General features: G+C 45.6%; 1 protein-coding gene across 3 annotated transcripts in view; it reads right to left on the bottom strand.

Moving 5' to 3' along the window:
• The window catches only part of vgll4b (vestigial-like family member 4b), a 120820-nt gene that overhangs the window by 30861 nt on the left and 69445 nt on the right, over positions 1-20514 (bottom strand). For 2 of the 3 annotated variants that reach the window (XM_078209730.1, XM_078209729.1), the window contains one exon: positions 4675-4861. In XM_078209730.1, coding sequence (XP_078065856.1) covers positions 4675-4832 — 158 coding nt within the window. In that variant the 5' untranslated portion in view covers positions 4833-4861. Of the gene's footprint in view, positions 1-4674; positions 4862-12888; positions 13478-20514 lie in introns of those variants that run through there. The other variant, XM_078209728.1, reaches the window with a different exon arrangement.

Genomic DNA, 20514 nt, shown 5'->3' with positions numbered 1-20514 from the left:
ATCCATTTCATTAATGTTTCAAGAAAAGTAACAAAAGCACTACCAAATAACAGATTCAGCAAAACCTTCTTCCATGCTAAATTTTTTTTGCTCAACTACATTAGGCAATGGAGGTCTGTGACCAGCGATGCGCCTCAGGGATTAGTGCTGGGTCCACTGTTATTTGTCATTTATATTAATGATTTGGATGAGAATATAGGAGGCAATATAGGGGTAAGTCTGCAGATGACACTAAGATTGGTGGCATAGTGGACAGTGAAGAAAGTCATCTCCAATTGCAATGGAATCTTGATCAATTGGGCCAGTGGGCTGGTGAATGGCAGATGGAGTTTAATTTAGACAAATGCGAGGTAATGCATTTTGATAGATTGAACCAGGGCAGGACTTACTCAGTTAATGGTAGGGCGTTGGGGAGAGTTACAAAACAAAGAGGTCTAGGGGTACATGTAGCTCCTTGAAAGTGGAGTCACAGGTGGACAGAGTGGTGACGAAGGCATTCGGCATGCTTGGTTTCATTGGTCAAAACATTGAAGTGGAGATGCCGACGTTGGACTGGGGTGAACACAGTAAGGGTTTTAACAACACCAGGTTAAAGTCCAACAGGTTTATTTGGTAGCAAACACCATTAGCTTTCGGAGCGCTGCTCCTTCGTCAGATGGAGTGGAAATGTGCTCTCAAACAGGGCACAGAGACACAAAAATCAAGTTACAGAATACTGATTAGAATGTGAATCCCTGCAGCCAGCCAGATCTTAAAGATACAGACAATGTGGGTGGAGGGAGCATTAAGCACAGGTTAAAGAGATGTGTATTGTCTCCAGACAGGACAGCCCAACTTGTCCACTTGTCCAGACAGGCTGTCCAAAAGCTAATGGTGTTTGCTACCAAATAAACCTGTTGGACTTTAACCTGGTGTTGTTAAAACTCTTACTGCAAAACATTGAATACAGGAGTTGGGATGTCTTGTTGTACAAGACATTGGTAAGGCCACACTTGGAATACTGTGTGCAATTCTGGTCAACCTATTATAGAAAGGATATTATTAAACTAGAAAGAGTGCAGAAAAGATTTACTAGGATGCTACCGGGACTTGATGGATTGAGTTATAAGGAGAGGCTGGATAGACTGGGACTTTTTTCTCTGGAGTGTAGGAGGCTGAGGGGTGATCTTATAGAGGTCTATAAAATAATGAGGGGCACAGATCAGCTAGATAGTCAATATATTTTCCCAAAGGCAGGGGAGTCTAAAACTAGAGGGCATAGGTTTAAGGTGAGAGGGTGGTGAACTAACTGGAAGTAGGAATAAAGTGCATAAAATAGAGTGTCTGGAACAAACTGCCAGAGGTAGTAGTAGAGGCGGGTACAATTTTGTCTTTTAAAAAGCATTTAGATAGTTACATGGGTATAGAGGGATATGGGCCAAATGCGGGCAATTGGAATTAGCTTAGGGGTTTTTTTAAAAAAAAGGGCAGCATGAACAAGTTGGGCCGAAGGGCCTGTTTCCATGCTGTAAACCTCCATGACTCTATGACTCTAATCAAGAGTTTGTTACTAGGTACACACAGGAAAAAAAGAATCTTTGTTTTTCTCCACCTCAATCTCATGGAAGGGATGCATTGTCATGGACATCAGGAATCTTTGTACCTTCTAATGAGCGACAGCAGGATGTCACAACCAAGACCAATGATGTCTCCACACAAATACCTTCCAGCGAAGGTGGATTTAATGAATTCCGCCAACACCATCATGCATGAGCATCCCCCTTCCCCACACCCAAACCAAAAAGAGTTAACCAAAAACAATTATGTGCCACTGCTGCCACCCAACTGATTATCTGCTGACTCAGTGCACATTAGGGATTAATTACAAGATTGTCCAGGTCTGTATGGCTCACTTCCACTCTGGGTTGTATGCACAATCAGCTAAACAATTGGAAGAGCTCATTGGAGGCATTCTCCACAGAGAACTAAATAGAAGTAGGAATAAAGTGCATAAAGTATCTGGATAATTCCCCAAAGTTAGAGAAAATTGGCGGTCCTATTGAAAACTTGTAAATTTCCCCTTAAGGAATTTTAGCTGTTGCATTTCCAAAAACAAGAATGCTTCACTATTTGTTATGATTTGATGAAAACAGCATAGTGAATGGCTTTGTTCAGAAAAAAAACATATGTATTAAAATGAGTTCTATACTTGTCTAGTAAACAGCGGTACAATACTTACACCTATATTATGAAGTGAAACTGAGACTTGGCGAAAGCAGCATCAGTATCCACAGGATAAAAAGTCCAATTAATTTTTGTGTCTAATTCATGTTATTCTTCTACAAACCTTCACCTCTTGTGGCTTAGAGGAAGGGCTCATTCAGGGACTAGATACCAGAGGCTTGCTGTGGCCACCTGTGGAATTGTTATGCAGCAGCCATTATTTGACTTAGTAACTGTCGGGGCCATCAAATCATAGTGAATGTCCACAACCAGGGTTTACTGGTGTAGCCATCTGGAGTGGGAACCAAAGCTGATTTTTTTACCCCCATGTTTAGCTCCCAAACACTAATGCCAATTGAGCACTATTTAGCTTGAGAGTGACAATTTCAACGCAGATCAGGGATGAGACTCAATTCTAATTTGAATGATGTGGTGCTATGCAACTGTGCTTCAGCATTTACTATCTATAGGATGCACTGCTGTAAGTCCACTGAGCCAAGGATACTAAGGTTTTCATTAATTAACTTCTTAACCCAACAGTGAAACCGTTTCAATGTCACACAAGGATATAGTTGGCTTTCCCTGGCCTATCCCCGGGCTGAAAGGCCTCACACTCTAACCAGATACACGAATAATGGAGGCACTAGTAAACTTCAGAAATTAGCAAGATTCCTGGAGAATGAGCCAGGATTAACAGGCAGCTGGTGGTGGTTGTTGTTGTTGTTGGGGGTGGAATAAAGATTCAAGATCAGATCAAGTAGGTTCAAAAGCAGAAAAAAATTAACTCATCACATAATGCCACTTAAGAAAACCCTGAATGCTTTTTTTCCTCTGCATAAATAAGCATATAAACTCATGTGTGGAAAATTCCATTCATTGGCTAATGGGGGGCTACATTCTGACAGTGAGCTACAGAAAGAAGAACAACTCTTCAGCTTTCTCCATTTTGTTGAACCCAATTCAGATTCTAATAAATGCATCATTGAGGACAATTTACTCTGGTTAACGTACAAATAACAATTTTAGGTACATAAAAGCTAATTTATTCATGTTCTCCAACGTACTTGCCTGTTAACCAAGCAAAACCCGAAATATATTTTTCTCATGCTAACTTTTCCATACAAAAGTCCTTAGGAATTGGTGGGGGTGGTGAAGGTGGCAGGGAGCTATGAGGGGTTCCGTACAAGTGTAAGCCATCTAGCACTCAAAGATGTAAGGAAACTTTGCATTTTTAAAAATTTTGCTCTCTGAATATAGGTGATGTTAAATTGTTCATCGATTATCACTTCTTGGGACAGAGGGTTTCTCCTTAAAATGCTCCAATTCATGAGATGCTCCTTTGCATTAGTGTTAGGAGGCAAGTCCAGAATTTGTAGCTAGCACAGATGAAGGAATAACAGTACATAGCCAAGTGATAATAGTGCGAGACATGAAGTGGCACTTGGAGGTGATCCCATAGCATTCTCTAATCAGGATGAGATTGAAGGGTTGGGATGTGCTGTCAAAGTAAGCTAGGTGAATTGCAGCAGTGCACCCTATAGATGGTAAATGTTACAACATAGTCTACTAGAGGTAGAAAAGGTGAACAGAGTGCAGTGCGGATCAAGCTCTGAAACACAAAAGAGAAACTGTACAACGTGTATAAAGAATCACAATGCTGCATTCTAACCATGGGGAGGGAATGACTCTGCTATTCAAAACAAAATGAAAGGGAATCAAGAATCCATGACGCAATGCCATGTGACAGGCTGGGGAGGCAAGGATTAAATTCTACAGTAGGGGTATAAAGCAATGTGTGACAAGCTGAGGAAGGAGTCATGGTGCGTGTAAAGCCATGTTTCAAACTGGGAGGAGGAGTATGGCATACATTAATATTACTACGTAGGCTGAAAGAAAATCAAGTATGCACAAAGTATTTGCGAAAGACAGGGCAGAAATAAACCAGCAGATAACAGTAGATAAAAAGAGATTTCAGAGGACGATATATTTCATATCCATCTCCACCTTCCTCCCCCTCCTACCCCTCCCCCTGCACTCCTGCAAAAAAAGGTATTAGACAATTCTGTTTTTTCACTGGAAAATTAAAATGATATCCTTGGGGACAACATTTTTGACAGCTGGAGTTTGAATGCACTAGACACGTTTGAGTTAGATAATGATGGACAGTGCTTTGTGTACAGACAGTATTTGGGCAAGCATACTATTTGGTCAATAGGTTTCTTTGTATCCCCAAGCCATTTTCCTGCTGAAACCTTTACTTAGTAAAATCAGCAGAAGGACCCAATTAAAGATGTGTGCAGATACTAGAGTTCAAAGGACAGGCTTTACTAAAAATGTGAATCCTAGTTGTTGCTGAGTCTGCTCTTCATTCAGGATTAATCCATTCCAATCAGTTCCATCTTCTGTAACTGATGTAGCACAAGAACTCTTAGTTTCCAGCACATGGAATGCTTCTAGTCAAGAAATACTTACACTTGAACATATAACCTGCTTGCTTTAGAGGCATGTTCATTCTCACTTTCCATATCATCACCTCCCTGGTCCCCACTGTACTTCCTCTTGTTGGGGCTGATGGGTGGAGGTCCTGTGCGATGGTTGGTGAGCGCAGAGGACACTGGGATTGACTGCATCCTACCGTCACTCCTTAGTGCGGCTTCACCTATGGATTAAACGTTTAACAAAATTATTCCTCTCAAACATCATCCTTCCTATAGCAGCTTGCAAATATCATCTAACTGTGAGAAGACCGTGTAAAAAAAAATGCTGCACATTAAAGACTTCAGTCAAGTACATTAATTTCATTCAATATCTTTGTATTCACACTCTTAAAAGGTATCATAAAAGTGTAACCAAACCCTCCATTTTGCTTAAAATTTGCTACTTTGCTTTACTGCAATGAAATATATAACTCATGTGCTGCTGTGGGAAATGGTGTTTTTCTTTCCGCACAGTAAGGGCTGTGGCAGAGGGAAAAACAGCTTGCCAAACTAAACTTTACAAGTTTATTGGACACAGTTAATGTTCTACAGTATATATACGTAGGCATAAAAACCAAACTCCAAGCAAGCTCACACGCCCTGCCTACATGGGAAAAATAAGAGCATGTACCAAATCTGCGACAAGGCCCACACCTCTTCCTCAAGCTACAAAAAAACACAAAAAAAAAACGAGCTGAACATTCAAGAGATTTATTGTTGATAGTTTTCCCCATTGCATTCAGTGAGGGGAAACCACAGCGCAGCTCACCAAACAAATGTCCTATTTTACTGGCTGGGCTGTCTCCTCCAGTCTGACCACACTCCATGGCAACCAAAATGACATCATAATTTTGGCAAGAAACACTCTGATAAACCTAGACTTTTTTTTAATGCTTCAGCAGCAGTTTGAATACATTTAATTTAGTTTTTGTCTTCTAGACCCAGATACTACACATTCCACATGCAGGATATTCATGTGACTTTTTTTACGAGTCATCAGTCTCATTACCAGGCAACATTTTGATGCATTTCCAATTTTTCCTTCCTGACTGCTTATTCATTTGAGGCAGAAAAATTCAATTACATGTATTCCCTTGCCCAGCTGAACAGCTATGTATAGAATTTCCAACCCCTCCTCCCCACGGAACTTTAACCTGATGTTTGCCAAGTTACTTCTGCTCCCCAGGAAGGAAGCTCTCCCCCCGCCAACATATGTGAAAAAGCTACAAAAATAAAAATGTGCCAGACAGGGCCCATCAAAGCATTAAATGAACATAAAATGGGACCTGTTGAAACTTCAGAAGCAAAATGGAGATGCTATAATCAGGTTACAGAGCTTATATCAAAGGGAATCAGATGTTTGCGCGAGGTATGATAATCCCAAAATGGGTACCAAAAATTTAAGGTACAAAAACCTAGGCAATGCATTATACTAAATGGGAACTGCTTTTTCAACATTCAATATATTAGCACAGAGGTGCCCAAACAATAACGTTCTTGGGCATCATTAAGCCTCCAAGGGTAGATATCCAGTTTAAATCACATTAATAGTCACACATCCTGAGCTGTGGAAACTTAAGAAATCCCCAAGTGTTCCAACTGACAATTTATCCAACTAATGAAGCAACCATTGAACCAATTGAACATTCCAACCTTCAAGATAAAAACATTGAAACAGACAAATATAAAAAGTGCAAACTGGATTTCAATGAGATTGCCACATGTGGCATCCCTGCATTAACAGATCAACAGCACTAGCAACTCCTAGCAACTACAAGCACACATGTACAAGGTATCAATTACAGCAATAATTTGATTTACTAAATTCTTGGTTCAGTATGGCAAGTTACCTTCAACTGTAACCATACAAAGCAAAATGCATGTTTCTGAATACAAAGCATTTTTAAGTCCACTACAACACATTTTTTCTGAGCACGCTGCTTCTTCCACTGCCACATTTTATGCATTTACAATAATTTATGTTTTTCCAAGACCCTATTTTTAATAACTACTGCAGATTCGCACATCCTCAGCTGCAGCCAATATTTTGGCTGTGTTCAGCAGGAAAAAGGAAAGAGGGGTGGGGGGGGGGGGGGGGGGGGAGGAGGCGTAGAAAGGAACTGTCAGCATTCTCAGTCAGCTCCATATGATTTAATCTGGGCAGACCACAGTTACTGTGATAGCCTTCAAAAGATACCGCAGCAAGCAATGGAAAAATATAATTGCAAAGCACACCAGATGTCCTCAGACAAGTATGTCCAGGGATCTGCACAGAAGCAATGTATGCATAAGACTCACCTCTATACAACTGTGAGAAATTGTATCATATTTTAATTATGTATATAGAATAATTTGCCTCAGGACTATTTATATCTGCAGCTGCTAAGTTCTATATCCTGATCCATTTTCCTGCGTGGGAACCACTCCACCAGTCACACTGCCACATAAAAAGGAAGAGTGTCTCTGGGTACAATTATTTTAAAAATAGAAAACCCGTAAAACATTTATTGAAATATGATGTATGGCAATGATTATTAACTAGTGAAGCTAACATTACCATCAAATAAAATTATCCAATGTTTAGATAAACATTAAACTGCGAAAAAAAAAAGCTGAGAGTTTTTGTGTTTCAAAACCAAAAAGTTGATGTCTTTGTTGAAGGGTTGGGTTTTAAAAGTGAAAAGAAAACCCTAAAATTTTCAAAAAAACTGAAAGTGACTACAAAATTGGGGGACGTCTACATAATTAACGAGTGAGTTTTTTATGTATTCAAAACAAATAGAAGATGCCACAAATAGAAGATGCCTTTGTTGAAGGGTTAAGACTTTTTAATATTCAAAATAACTGAAAATGACTACAAAATTAGGGGATGTTTACATAATCAATTAAGGATTATTTATGTACAAACAACACAAATATGGTTGGTGTTTTGGACTCTCAGTTCAGCTAGATCTTGCTTTCAACACAACCTTAATTTTTTTGGTGTTTGGTGACCAATTTTAGATTAAGATTGACCATCTGGCTACTTCAATTTTTTGCCACAATTATGGAAGCAAGGCTACTGAACTTGATTTTAATCACATTCTTAAGCAGTTGCTTGATGCAACAGCACACTTAACTGTGAATTCTGGCCCAGCTGCCAAAGAACAGTGTAATATCTGCATTTGGTCTCAAATCAAAATATAATGAGAAATTGTTCTCATGCAAAACAGATGGAAATTATACAGGCTTATTTATGCATGAGTAAATTTTCAGTCTTAATTTCAGTTGTAGTTTAACAAAGCTCACTGTTGTTTGCACTACCAGTCTTTTTGTCTTTTTCTATTTCTACCCTGCCTCTCTCTACTCCATTTAAATTTGTTCCAGGTTTGTTGGAACTGAAAAACACAGCTCAGATCACTGCCGATACCACCGAAAATGACGTCCCCTTTTATCCCTTTGCAGGGAGATGAAGCAGTGAACATAAAGATGTCAAGTCAGTTTGCATAAAGTTGCAGATCAGGTTTTCCAGAACAGGACCCCTCTGGCTTAAGTGGATTTTGCTTCCCGCCAAAATAATGTGCAATAAACAAAAGATTAAATAAAACGTGTTTAAGGCAGTATCCAACCAAAAATGGCTTACACGAGAATTATACCTTGTTACATAAATGTACTAATAACAATTCCAAAGACAAAAGGAGAAGACCTGCATTTACAAAGTACCATTTATAAACGCAGGATAACCCAGAGTTCTTTTTCAGCCAATGAAGTACTTTTGAAATATAGTCACCATTATAATGGAGGAATAATGGCAGTCAATTTGAACACAAGCTGCACAAGCGCAATTAAATAAATGATCTATTTTAGGTATTAGCTGATAGGCAAATATTGGTCAGATAGTCATTTTATCTGGATGCTTCACATTTCACCCCTATGTAGGCCTTTTATCAAGGTACATTAATATGCCTATGTTTCAGTTAGTTTGATGTGAGGGTAAAGCGAAAGCTGATCTGGATTCAGATTCACATTCTACTCATTAAACCACAAGCTGCAATTCAGAGCTGACATTCAAAAAAATGCCACTAGGATTTTAGCAACCTCAGAAGAAATGTAGTTGCTTAATCTTGACAGAAAATGAAACTGAACTTTAGTTTGACTTCCTCCTCCTCCACCACCCCCAAAAAACAGCATTCTCTCACTTTGCACACATCCAAGCCATTACTACATCACTGGGTAGGAGAGTTAACATAAACTTAGTGCATATGGTTAGGATCTCAGTTAGGCAACTACGAAAAACTGGGATTGACAATGGGGTAAACATAATGCAACCTGCAGCTTGACTAAAGGTTGCATTTCAGAATGTGAAATTATAAATGCAATTTATTTTAAACTCCAAAACAATTTATAATATAATTGTTTATAGCATATTATATACAAGACTTCCAGTTACAGATGTTTCTGTACTTTTGGCCATCCTTCCCTTTTAAAATGGAATCCTTCTCACCCTTCCTCCGCAGCTCTGGAATACTCTCTCACTACATTATTACTCAGCCAACTCCTTTTTGCCTGACATCACAAAAGGTTTTTTAAAATATATGTTTTTCAACATCCATTTTGAAGCAAAATCACTTGCGTAAATCAGGAGAAGTACTATCTCTTAAGCCGATCAATTATTGCATCAGTAAAGTATTAATTATTCTTCTGTTCAATGAGCCAGCACTTGAGCTCCAGTTCTGTTCCAAGTTCAGGAAATACCCAAAGGTCAGCTGCTAAAATTCACTGTTTATTGTTTGGTTTCTACATCCTAGTAACCGCAGTTCAAGGCCAAGGAGAGAGATACAGAAGGAGTGTGGATCACAAAAGGATACCTCCTGTTGTTTTAGCCATCTGGACACTCAAACTAAACAAATGAAAATCACTACCAAGGGAATCTAGCCCCATCACAGGGAGTGACATCTCTGCATTATTTTCCAGAGTAGAATTAGCAGCAAGTTAAGGAATAACAAAATCTACTACTGTACACATAATGCTTGAGCTATCTTCATTAGATGCAATGAGATCAACAAACATCATTTTCACAGAAAAAATAAGATGCAGATGTTGAAGCTCAAAATTCACCAAGTATCAAGTGTCTGTCATTTGACACTGTGCACCAGAGTAGGCAGCTGGTACAGAACGGTTCTGCTACATAGCCTTTTCACCCCAGTGCTGCTGGTTCAGCTTTTGTAATGGACTTTTGAATGCCTGCATTCTCAGTACACATCACACTGAATCCCAAACATTACAGTTAAAACAGGCACCATCAATCAAAATTCACAGAAATTCAGGTCAATGATGATTTTTTTCTGGGCCCCCCAATTCTGGGACTCGCCCATCTTTGATTAATAAATCAAAATGAACTCAAATCTATTTTAAATTATCATGCCCCACAACTAACTTTTCTTTTTTTTTCAAACGTGTAATGGTGAAAACTTCAACTGACCATTGTGAGCCCAAAGCATTCAAATGGCCTGAACATTGTAAAATTGTTTTATCTTTTTCCTGCCAACCCAAGATCCAGGAACTAGACATATGCCAGTTATATACAAAATATCGTTGCAAGAATCAGTGTGAATTTTAATAAAGGACAACACAATATACATTAAATTCATTATATTTGGTTACTCCCTATCTCTGCAGGTCTCCAATTGAAATAATGTATTCAAAACAAAACATGAAGATAGCTGGCATAATCACAATTTTAATGAGGAACGAGCTCGATACAAAAACACTTGGGAGCAGCAGTGAATGTAGAGATTGATAAAGCATATGTATATTTTTAAACATTAGTGCCCAAAATGCAATTAAAATTGGAAATCAATATTACAAATGTATGATTTTTTTCCCTGTTAAAGTGGCGAGCAAAAATAAGCCAACACATTATGATTTTTTATGCCAATTATGTGTGGACCAACCCAAGTGACCTCTGGCATTGCCATTAATGTGGCTGAATTACTGTTTGCAGAACAGGATTGCTTCCAGGTCACAACAGCTGCTAACACAGAGGCAGCTAGTGAAGAGAAAAGTGGAACCATACATTCTGAAACGTCATGAAAAGATTAAGAATAAAATCTGTGCATTATGAATGCTTGATTCCCACCATTAAAAGTTTGCTTTGGTCTTTGATCATTATTCAAACATACAGTCAAGAGTTCCCAGGAGTCTGCAACAGCAAGTTGCCAAACTGCAATTTGTTTGGCATCAGCGAGCTGCATTAAAACTCTTAACGATTTCAAACCAAATTAGTATGCCCAAGAAGCTGAAAATTGGAAAACAGATGTGGTTAACTGATGTTCCACTAATTTCATGCACATCTAAATTCTGTGCAAACCAGAATGGAACTGTCAATCATAAAGGAATAAAATCATCATAACCACCAGAAGAGACTGGACCTTAAATGGACTTCTATTTTATGTTGAATCTCTCAAAAACATTCGGATAAAGGAAACTTTACTGGCACCAAAAAAAATTTTGATGGAAAAACATTACTGTGTTTACTTTGTATTTTTGGCACATGCTTGAAATGGTTGCAACACTTGTATGGGTATATTTTTATTTGTGGAAAATCCCAAAATTTTTCACTATCTTTTTGAAAACATTTTAGAGCAAATGAAGGGGAAAATCAAAGCTCATAAAGTCCAGAAGAAAACCCAAAACAAAAGGCTTAGAAAACTATTAGTCCTTTGTCTCCACTAGGTGTTCAACTTCACTCACTGAAAACTACAGTACTAGAATGGGAAATTAATTGGGAAAATCAATGCAAGAAAGAAATCAAGCTGTCACTTAAAAAATGCCATTTGTAAGTTAATCATTTAAAAACAGAAACGTTGCTTTCCTTTGTTGCCTACTCTTAAACTTTTACTTGTGTTCAGGCTGTTACAGTAGTAACTAATTAACAGATTCAGGTTTAAAACATGAAGCTGATAAAGCTAGTATACAAGCACAAGATGGCTAGGGTTTTGCCACATTATCTGAATCTACAAGTCAAATACAGAGACCCCCCCCCAACAAGAAATTAACTGTGTGAATGAAGTCCCAAAAATATGCAGCCTGAATTGATTTAGTAGCATGAGTACCCAACCAAAAGTGGTTTATGAAATACTTTTGTCAAACAACTCTGAATCACGAGAATTCAAAAAAAAAATCACGCCATTGCCATTCCTTTTAAACTGCACACACAGGCAAGCCCAAAAGCTACACTATGGGGTTCATCTTTGATCATTACTGAACTCCCAAGAGTACGACAAAATATTGTGTACAACCCAAGTTACAATATAGTCTGGTATACAAAATTTTTGATAAAAAGACTGTGGTTCAACCATGCTCTGTTTCAGCTCTTGAGGGAAAGAGGCACATCCTTCAATGTCAGAACTTTCTCAGAACTACACAGGAAATGATAAGCTAAACAAAGAGTGCAGACTGTGCAAGTACAACATGGCTCCTCAGACAAGGCAAGCTAATTTTCTTTGTTAGCGCGGCTGCAAATCTGGTAAACTGGGAGGGGGCAGTGGGGAGTGCAGGCAACTGGACACCGTGTGTGTGTGACAAAGGAAGGAAGGTGAACCATTGTTTTAAATATATATGACAAGCTAACCGAAATAAATATAATATATATATTTATACACACACACACACAGTTAACAGCAACGAACACATTTTAGACTCTGAGGAGAGGGGAGGGTAAAAACAAATTGGGAATCTTACCTTTGAAGCAAAAGGTGTAATATATAGACAAAGTTAAGCAAATATTACACACAATGTTAACAGCAACAGATTTTAGATTCTGAGGGGAGGGTAAAAACATGTTGGGAATCAAAGCAAAGAATGTAAAATATATATAAGACAGGCTAAGCTTAGGAAATATAAATATATACATATACAATGTTAGCAGCAACAGATTCAACATATTTTAGATGGGGGGGGGGTAAAAACAAAGTTGAGAGTCAAAGCAAAGGATGTAATATGACATTCTAAGTTTAGGAAATATATATAAACAGCTACAACAGATCAACATTTTTTGGATTGTATGGGGAGGATAGAAACAAGTTGGGAGTCAAAGCAAAGGATGTAATATATATATATGACAGGATAAGCTTAGAAAATATACACACACACACACAATGTTAGCAGCAACAGTTCAACTTTAGATTGTATGGGGAGGGGAGGGTAATAAACAAGTTGGGAGTCTTACCTTCGAAGCAAAGGATGCCAATATTGTTGCTCATCTTGTCCAAGTACTGATAGTTCAACAGGTCCATTTTCTTTAGTAGCATTTACTGGGCAGCAAAAAGGCCAGCTGTTTGCTTCACCAGGACAGCGCGCTAACTGCTTTCCCTCAGCCCCCCCTGTGCCGAGGCCCCAGCCTCTCTGATCCAAATCTTTGTTTAAAAAAAATAAAAAATATATAGATAGATAGATACGTGTGGGGTAACCGGCACACACACAAGGAAAATAAAAACGCGGGCCCAGCTAAAAGAAAAGGTTCTAATTTGTACCTCACAAGACGGTTATTTGTAAAAAAGAAATCTTTCTTCCCCGCCGCCGGCCGACCCCCCCACCACCCCCTCCCTTCACAGGCCAGAAACTCTTAAAAGCGGGCTCTTCATAGTGAGAAGACTGAGGGAGACGAGACGGGCCAGCTTTCCCCCTCCCCTCACAGCCCCGCTGCAAGTTGTGAGTGCAGAGACATGCAGGCTATGCCTGGAATGACATCCTGTGAGTGAGTGTGAGAGAGACACACAGAGAGAGAGCAACACCCAGCTTCCCTTCCCAGCCCAGCCGCCAAGGGCCAGCGAGCATGCTCAGTCACTCACTCCCTCCCTCTCCCCCTGCCCCACTCCAAATGTCAGGGATTGTTCCTGCCCAGCTTCACACACTCCAAACTGCACCAACTGCTGGAGAGACAGAGAGTGTGTGTGAGAGAGAGAAAGAAAGAAAGGAGGGAGGGCAGTGCCAGGCCTGTCTCTGGACACCAAACATTGCTCGCTCTGCAAAAACCAAACAAAAAAAAAGAAATAAAAACACCAACTCACTACAACCCTTTTCAGGGCCTGCTACTGGTTCTTGTTTAAGTTGTCCTGGTTCGTTTGAAAGAGTCCCACTCACACACACTTGTGTGTGTATACAGGTTTGTTTGGAAAAGTCGCTCTCACACACACACTTGTGTGTGTATACAGGTTTGTTTGGAAAAGTCGCTCTCACACACACATTTGTGCAAATAAAATAAAAACACGACCACCCTTTTCAGGATCTGCCACCTTCAGTTCTTGTTTAATTTGACCTGATGTGTTTGAGTGTCTCTCTCTCTCTCACTCTCTTGTGTTTGTGTGTGTGTGTATATATAATATATATATATATATATATATAGAGAGAGCTAGATAGATGGATAGAAAGGAGGGCAGTGCCAGGCCTGCCTCCAAACAACAAACATTGCTGGCTCTGCAAAAACTAAAATAAAAACACACTCACTACAACCCTTTTCAGGCCTGCAACTGGTTCTTGTTTAAGTTGTCCTGATTTGTTTGAGTGTCTCTCTCCCTCTCTCACGCACACACACACACGTGGGACTCTTTCAAACAAACCAGGACAACTTAAACAAGAACCAGTAGCAGGCCCTGAAATGGGTTGTAGTGAATTGGTGTTTTTACTTCATTTTTTGCTTGGTTTTGCAGAGCTAGCAATGTATGGTGTCCAGAGACAGGCCTGGCACTGACCTCCTCTCACACACACAAGTGTGTGTGCATATGTGAAGAAAAGAGGGTAGTGCCAGGCCTGCCTCTGAACACCAAACATTGCAAATAAAATAACACTACAACCCTTTTCAGGGCCTGCTACCTTTAGTTCTTGTTTAATTTGACCTGATTTGTTTGTGTCTCTCTCTCCCTCACACACGCACACACACAAGAGTGTGTGTGTGTGAAGAAAGGAAGGCAGTGCCAGGCCTGCCTCGAGACAAACATTGCTGCTCTGCAAAAAAAATAAAATGACATGCTCACTACAACCCTTTTCAGGTCCTGCTACCTTTGGTTCTTGTTTAATTTGTCTTCATTTGTTTGAACGAGTCACTCACACACACACAGGATCAAGAGATATGGGAGGAAGATGGGATCAGGACATTGAAGGTGATGATCAGCCACGATCGAAATTAATGGTGGAGCAGACTCGAAGGGCCGAATGGCCTACTCCTGCTTCTATTTTCTATGTTTCTATGTGTGAGAAGAAAGGAGGGCAGCATCAGGCCTGTCTCTGGACACCAAACATTGCTGGCTCTGCAAGCAAAAATAAAACACACTCACTACAACCCTTCTTAGGGCCTACTATCTTTGGTTCATAGAAATCATAGAAATCATAGAAACCGTACAGTGCAGAAGGAGGCCATTTGGCCCATCGAGACTGCACCGACCACAATCCCACCCAGGCCCTACCCCCACATATTTTACTCACTAATCCCTCTAACCTACGCATCTCAGGACTCTAAGGGGCAATTTTTTTTTTTTAAACCTGGCCAATCAACCTAACCCACACATCTTTGGACTGTGGGAGGAAACCGGAGCACCCGGAGGAAACCCACGCAGACACGAGGAGAATGTGCAAACTCCACACAGACAGTGACCCGAGCCGGGAATCGAACCCGGGACCCTGGAGCTGTGAAGCAGCAGTGCTAACCACTGTGCTACCGTGCCGTTCTTGTTAAGTTTGTCCTGATTTGTTTGAAAGAATCTCATTTACAAAAGAGACTTTCTGTCACAAAATACACACAGACGAGCGAATAGAAAGTGTACTTTTTTTGTACACTTGATGACTTGCAGTATTTTAAACCCTGGAGCTATTCACATTTTGCAAGTAAACAAGTACAACCATGAACAAGGAGTTGTGGTGGGACTGCACAACGATTACACCCATTTGGCAATACTTCAAGTTACAGGCAGGCACAAGCTTGATCCAATATTTTTACTGGAGTATGTGTAATTTTTTTCCTAATTTATTATTTTATCTCTGACCCCATCCCTCTTTAGACTATTCCTGTAAAACAGCTTGTGACCAAAAGCTCAGGTATGCAGTTACTTCCAAATACCTGTAAGGAACTGGCCCCTGCCACTAGCTCGCCCTTGAGGTGTAACTGAGTGAGTTCCAACCACAGCCATGCATCTGTGACAATGAGCTGCATTGCCCCTTCATTGTGTCCAGTGGCCAAAGCACAGAATTACCAAACTTGACCTTGTCTAAATGACCAACAAAGCATATCTACTGAAACACAGTTTTAGCTCATTTTAAAATACATAGAGGTATAGATTATTCAAGTTTTACTTTTCTGTTTAAAAAGACTTCCTCCAGCAGGTGACTCCAAACTGTTGTTTTCAATGTATGCGGGCGGGCGGGCGGGGGGTCGGGGATTGGTGTGGGGGGTGGGGGGGTGTTGGCGGGCGGGGGGGGGGGGGGGGGTGTTGGCGGGCGGGGGGGGGGGGGGGGGGTGTTGGCGGGCGGGGGGGGGGGGGGGTGTTGGCGGGCGGGGGGGGGTGGTTGGCGGGCGGGGGGGGGGTGTTGGCGGGCGGGGGGGGGTGTTGGCGGGCGGGGGGGGGGTGTTGGCGGGCGGGGGGGGGGTGTTGGCGGGCGGGGGGGGGGTGTTGGCGGGCGGGGGGGGGTGTTGGCGGGCGGGGGGGGTGTTGGCGGGCGGGGGGGGGTGTTGGCGGGCGGGGGGGGGTGTTGGCGGGCGGGGGGGGGTGTTGGCGGGCGGGGGGGGGTGTTGGCGGGCGGGGGGGGGTGTTGGCGGGCGGGGGGGGGTGTTGGCGGGCGGGGGGGGTGTTGGCGGGCGGGGGGGGTGTTGGCGGGCGGGGGGGGGTGTTGGCGGGCGGGGGGGGTGTTGGGCGGGCGGGGGGGGTGTTGGCGGGCGGGGGGGGTGTTGGCGGGCGGGGGGGTGTTGGCGGGCGGGGGGGTGTTGGCGGGCGGGGGGGGTGTTGGCGGGCGGGGGGGGTGTTGGCGGGCGGGGGGGGTGTTGGCGGGCGGGGGGGGTGTTGGCGGGCGGGGGGGGGGGTGTTGGCGGGCGGGGGGGGTGTTGGCGGGCGGGGGGGGTGTTGGCGGGCGGGGGGGTGTTGGCGGGCGGGGGGGGTGTTGGCGGGCGGGGGGGGTGTTGGCGGGCGGGGGGGGTGTTGGCGGGCGGGGGGGGTGTTGGCGGGCGGGGGGGGTGTTGGCGGGCGGGGGGGGTGTTGGCGGGCGGGAGGGGGTGTTGGCGGGCGGGAGGGGGTGTTGGCGGGCGGGAGGGGGTGTTGGCGGGCGGGAGGGGGTGTTGGCGGGCGGGAGGGGGTGTTGGCGGGCGGGAGGGTGTGTTGGCGGGCGGGAGGGTGTGTTGGCGGGCGGGAGGGTGTGTTGGCGGGCGGGAGGGTGTGTTGGCGGGCGGGAGGGTGTGTTGGCGGGCGGGAGGGTGTGTTGGCGGGCGGGAGGGTGTGTTGGCGGGCGGGAGGGTGTGTTGGCGGGCGGGAGGGTGTGTTGGCGGGCGGGAGGGTGTGTTGGCGGGCGGGAGGGTGTGTTGGCGGGCGGGAGGGTGTGTTGGCGGGCGGGAGGGTGTGTTGGCGGGCGGGAGGGTGTGTTGGCGGGCGGGAGGGTGTGTTGGCGGGCGGGAGGGTGTGTTGGCGGGCGGGAGGGTGTGTTGGCGGGCGGGAGGGTGTGTTGGCGGGCGGGAGGGGGTGTTGGCGGGCGGGAGGGGGTGTTGGCGGGCGGGAGGGGGTGTTGGCGGGCGGGAGGGGGTGTTGGCGGGCGGGAGGGGGTGTTGGCGGGCGGGAGGGGGTGTTGGCGGGCGGGAGGGGGTGTTGGCGGGCGGGAGGGGGTGTTGGCGGGCGGGAGGGGGTGTTGGCGGGCGGGAGAGGGTGTTGGCGGGCGGGAGGGGGTGTTGGCGGGCGGGAGGGGGTGTTGGCGGGCGGGAGGGGGTGTTGGCGGGCGGGAGGGGGTGTTGGCGGGCGGGAGGGGGTGTTGGCGGGCGGGAGGGGGTGTTGGCGGGCGGGAGGGGTGTTGGCGGGCGGGAGGGGGTGTTGGCGGGCGGGAGGGGGTGTTGGCGGGCGGGAGGGGGTGTTGGCGGGCGGGAGGGGGTGTTGGCGGCGGGAGGGGGTGTTGGCGGGCGGGAGGGGGTGTTGGCGGGCGGGAGGGGGTGTTGGCGGGCGGGAGGGGGTGTTGGCGGGCGGGAGGGGGTGTTGGCGGGCGGGAGGGGGTGTTGGCGGGCGGGAGGGGGTGTTGGCGGGCGTGAGGGGGTGTTGGCGGGCGTGAGGGGGTGTTGGCGGGCGTGAGGGGGTGTTGGCGGGCGTGAGGGGGTGTTGGCGGGCGTGAGGGGGTGTTGGCGGGCGTGAGGGGGTGTTGGCGGGCGTGAGGGGGTGTTGGCGGGCGGGAGGGGGTGTTGGCGGGCGGGAGGGGGTGTTGGCGGGCGGGAGGGGGTGTTGGCGGGCGGGAGGGGGTGTTGGCGGGCGGGAGGGGGTGTTGGCGGGCGGGAGGGGGTGTTGGCGGGCGGGAGGGGGTGTTGGCGGGCGGGAGGGGGTGTTGGCGGGCGGGAGGGGGTGTTGGCGGGCGGGAGGGGGTGTTGGCGGGCGGGAGGGGGTGTTGGCGGGCGGGAGGGGGTGTTGGCGGGCGGGAGGGGGTGTTGGCGGGCGGGAGGGGGTGTTGGCGGGCGGGAGGGGGTGTTGGCGGGCGGGAGGGGGTGTTGGCGGGCGGGGGGGGTGTTGGCGGGCGGGGGGGTGTTGGCGGGCGGGGGGTGTTGGCGGGCGGGGGGGTGTTGGCGGGCGGGGGGGTGTTGGCGGGCGGGGGGGTGTTGGCGGGCGGGGGGGTGTTGGCGGGCGGGGGGGTGTTGGCGGGCGGGGGGGTGTTGGCGGGCGGGGGGTGTTGGCGGGCGGGGGGTGTTGGCGGGCGGGGGGGTGTTGGCGGGCGGGGGGGTGTTGGCGGGCGGGGGGGTGTTGGCGGGCGGGGGGGTGTTGGCGGGCGGGGGGGTGGGCAGGGGTCAAAGTACAAACAGAGGACAAAAGCAATCTAATATTTTCTGATTTTTGCCATCAGAATCTTCTGAAATATGGATTCCATTGGTTTGATATCATGATATCTACGGAACAGAATTAAACAGCATTTGTTGAGCCAGTTGTAATGAAAATTAAAATACAAACTCACTATGCGTGCATATCAAATAGAGGGAGCCTTTTTAAATGGGTAACAAATGGGTAATGTCAAAGTGGCCCAGAGTTGTGCTGTATCGCCTGGCATTTATACAGAGGGCTGTTGGATCAGGATGTGCGTCAAACCATGATGGAAAGACCACTACATAACAAAGTATAGATTCAATTTTGCATTGACTCCGAATCGTGAGATTCTGAAATCACCATTAGGAGGTATGCTCACATCCTTAGGCTCAGACCTAAAGCTTTTGAATATTGTTGTCATTGGATCAATGTTGGCCTCCGAGTGACTCAATAGGATAATCCAATGAGTAGCTGATATCTCGAGCAAGATGACGAGAGTTCAAATCCTTGCCTGTGCTGAGTAAAATGGCGTCAGGCAGGCTGCTGTAGAAACACTACGGTTGTCTCCAGTGCCTCTGAGCTGGGCCTTTTTGATGCACCAGTAGGTTGCCTCAGAATCACTAAAAGAATAATCACAAGTGTCCTTTTTAGGACACCACTAATATCGGGAAGAAACAAAAGGGCTGGATTTGACAGGCTGCCGTGGTCCCAGCTAACCCCTCACCAGGCTAAATGGCTGCCCCACAGCAACTTAATGTCGGGAGCAGTGCAAGGTGAAACTCGGGAGGAAGTCCTGCCAGTGTTTAAGTTTATTTATTAGTGTCACAAGTAGACTTACATTAACATTGCAATGAAGTTACTGTGAAAATCCCCTAGTCACCACACTCCGGCGCCTGTTCGGGTACACTGAGGGAGAATTTAGCATAGCAAATGCACCGAACCAGCACATCTTTCGGACTGTAGAAGGAAACCGGTGCACCCGGAGGAAACCCACACAGACACGGGGAGAACGTGCAGACTCCGCACAGACAGTGGCCCAAGCCTGGAATTGCACCTGGGTCCCTGGTTCTGTCAGGCAGCAGTTCTAACCACTGTGCCGCCGTAGGGAGAACTGCCAGCCAATTGGATGGCCAACAGTTCTGTAGTTGGATCAGCAGAGCACCAACCACGGCAAGGAGGACAAGTAAGTAAGTTGGGCTGAAGAAGGGGAGGTTGCAGTGGAGGGGTAGGGCTACTTCAAGAGGACAGTGGGAAGTGTCATAAACATTTTACTCATGAAAAATAGTCCTTGAGGATGAACCAAGAACATTTTAGAAGAACTGGTGTTTTTTTTTAAAGAAGACAATGATCAGGATTCTCCGGTCTCATTCACCCCACCGCCGCTGCCAGCGAGAATGGAGAATTTGGCACTCAGCCAAACTCCATTCACTGCAGCAGGATTGGAGAATCCCAGCCATGGGCAAGGTTGGAGAATTCCAGCCACTATCCTTTAGAGGGTTATTGTAAGGATGCTGATATTTCTCGGGCAGCACGGTGGCACAGTAGTTAGTACTGCTGCTTCGCAGCGCCAGGGACCCGGGTTCAATTCTGGGCTCGGGTGACGGTGTGAAGTTTGCATGCCCTCCCCGTGTCTGCGTGGGTTTCCTCCGGGTGCTCCGGTTTCTTCCCACACTCCAAAGATGTGCAGGTTAGGTGGATTGGTAGTATCAAGGCGATTAGCAGGGTAAATATGTGGGGTTACAGGGATAAGCCTGGGTTGGATTGTTGTCGGTGTTGGCTCAATAGGCTAAATAGCCTCTTTCTGCACTGTAGGAATTCTATGAATAGAC

Source organism: Mustelus asterias, chromosome 3 (genome assembly GCF_964213995.1).
Source record: "Mustelus asterias chromosome 3, sMusAst1.hap1.1, whole genome shotgun sequence".
NCBI classification, from domain to species: Eukaryota; Metazoa; Chordata; class Chondrichthyes; order Carcharhiniformes; family Triakidae; genus Mustelus; species Mustelus asterias.
The sequence above is the reverse complement of the archived record's forward strand: the minus strand, read 5'-3'. Positions and strand labels throughout refer to the sequence as shown.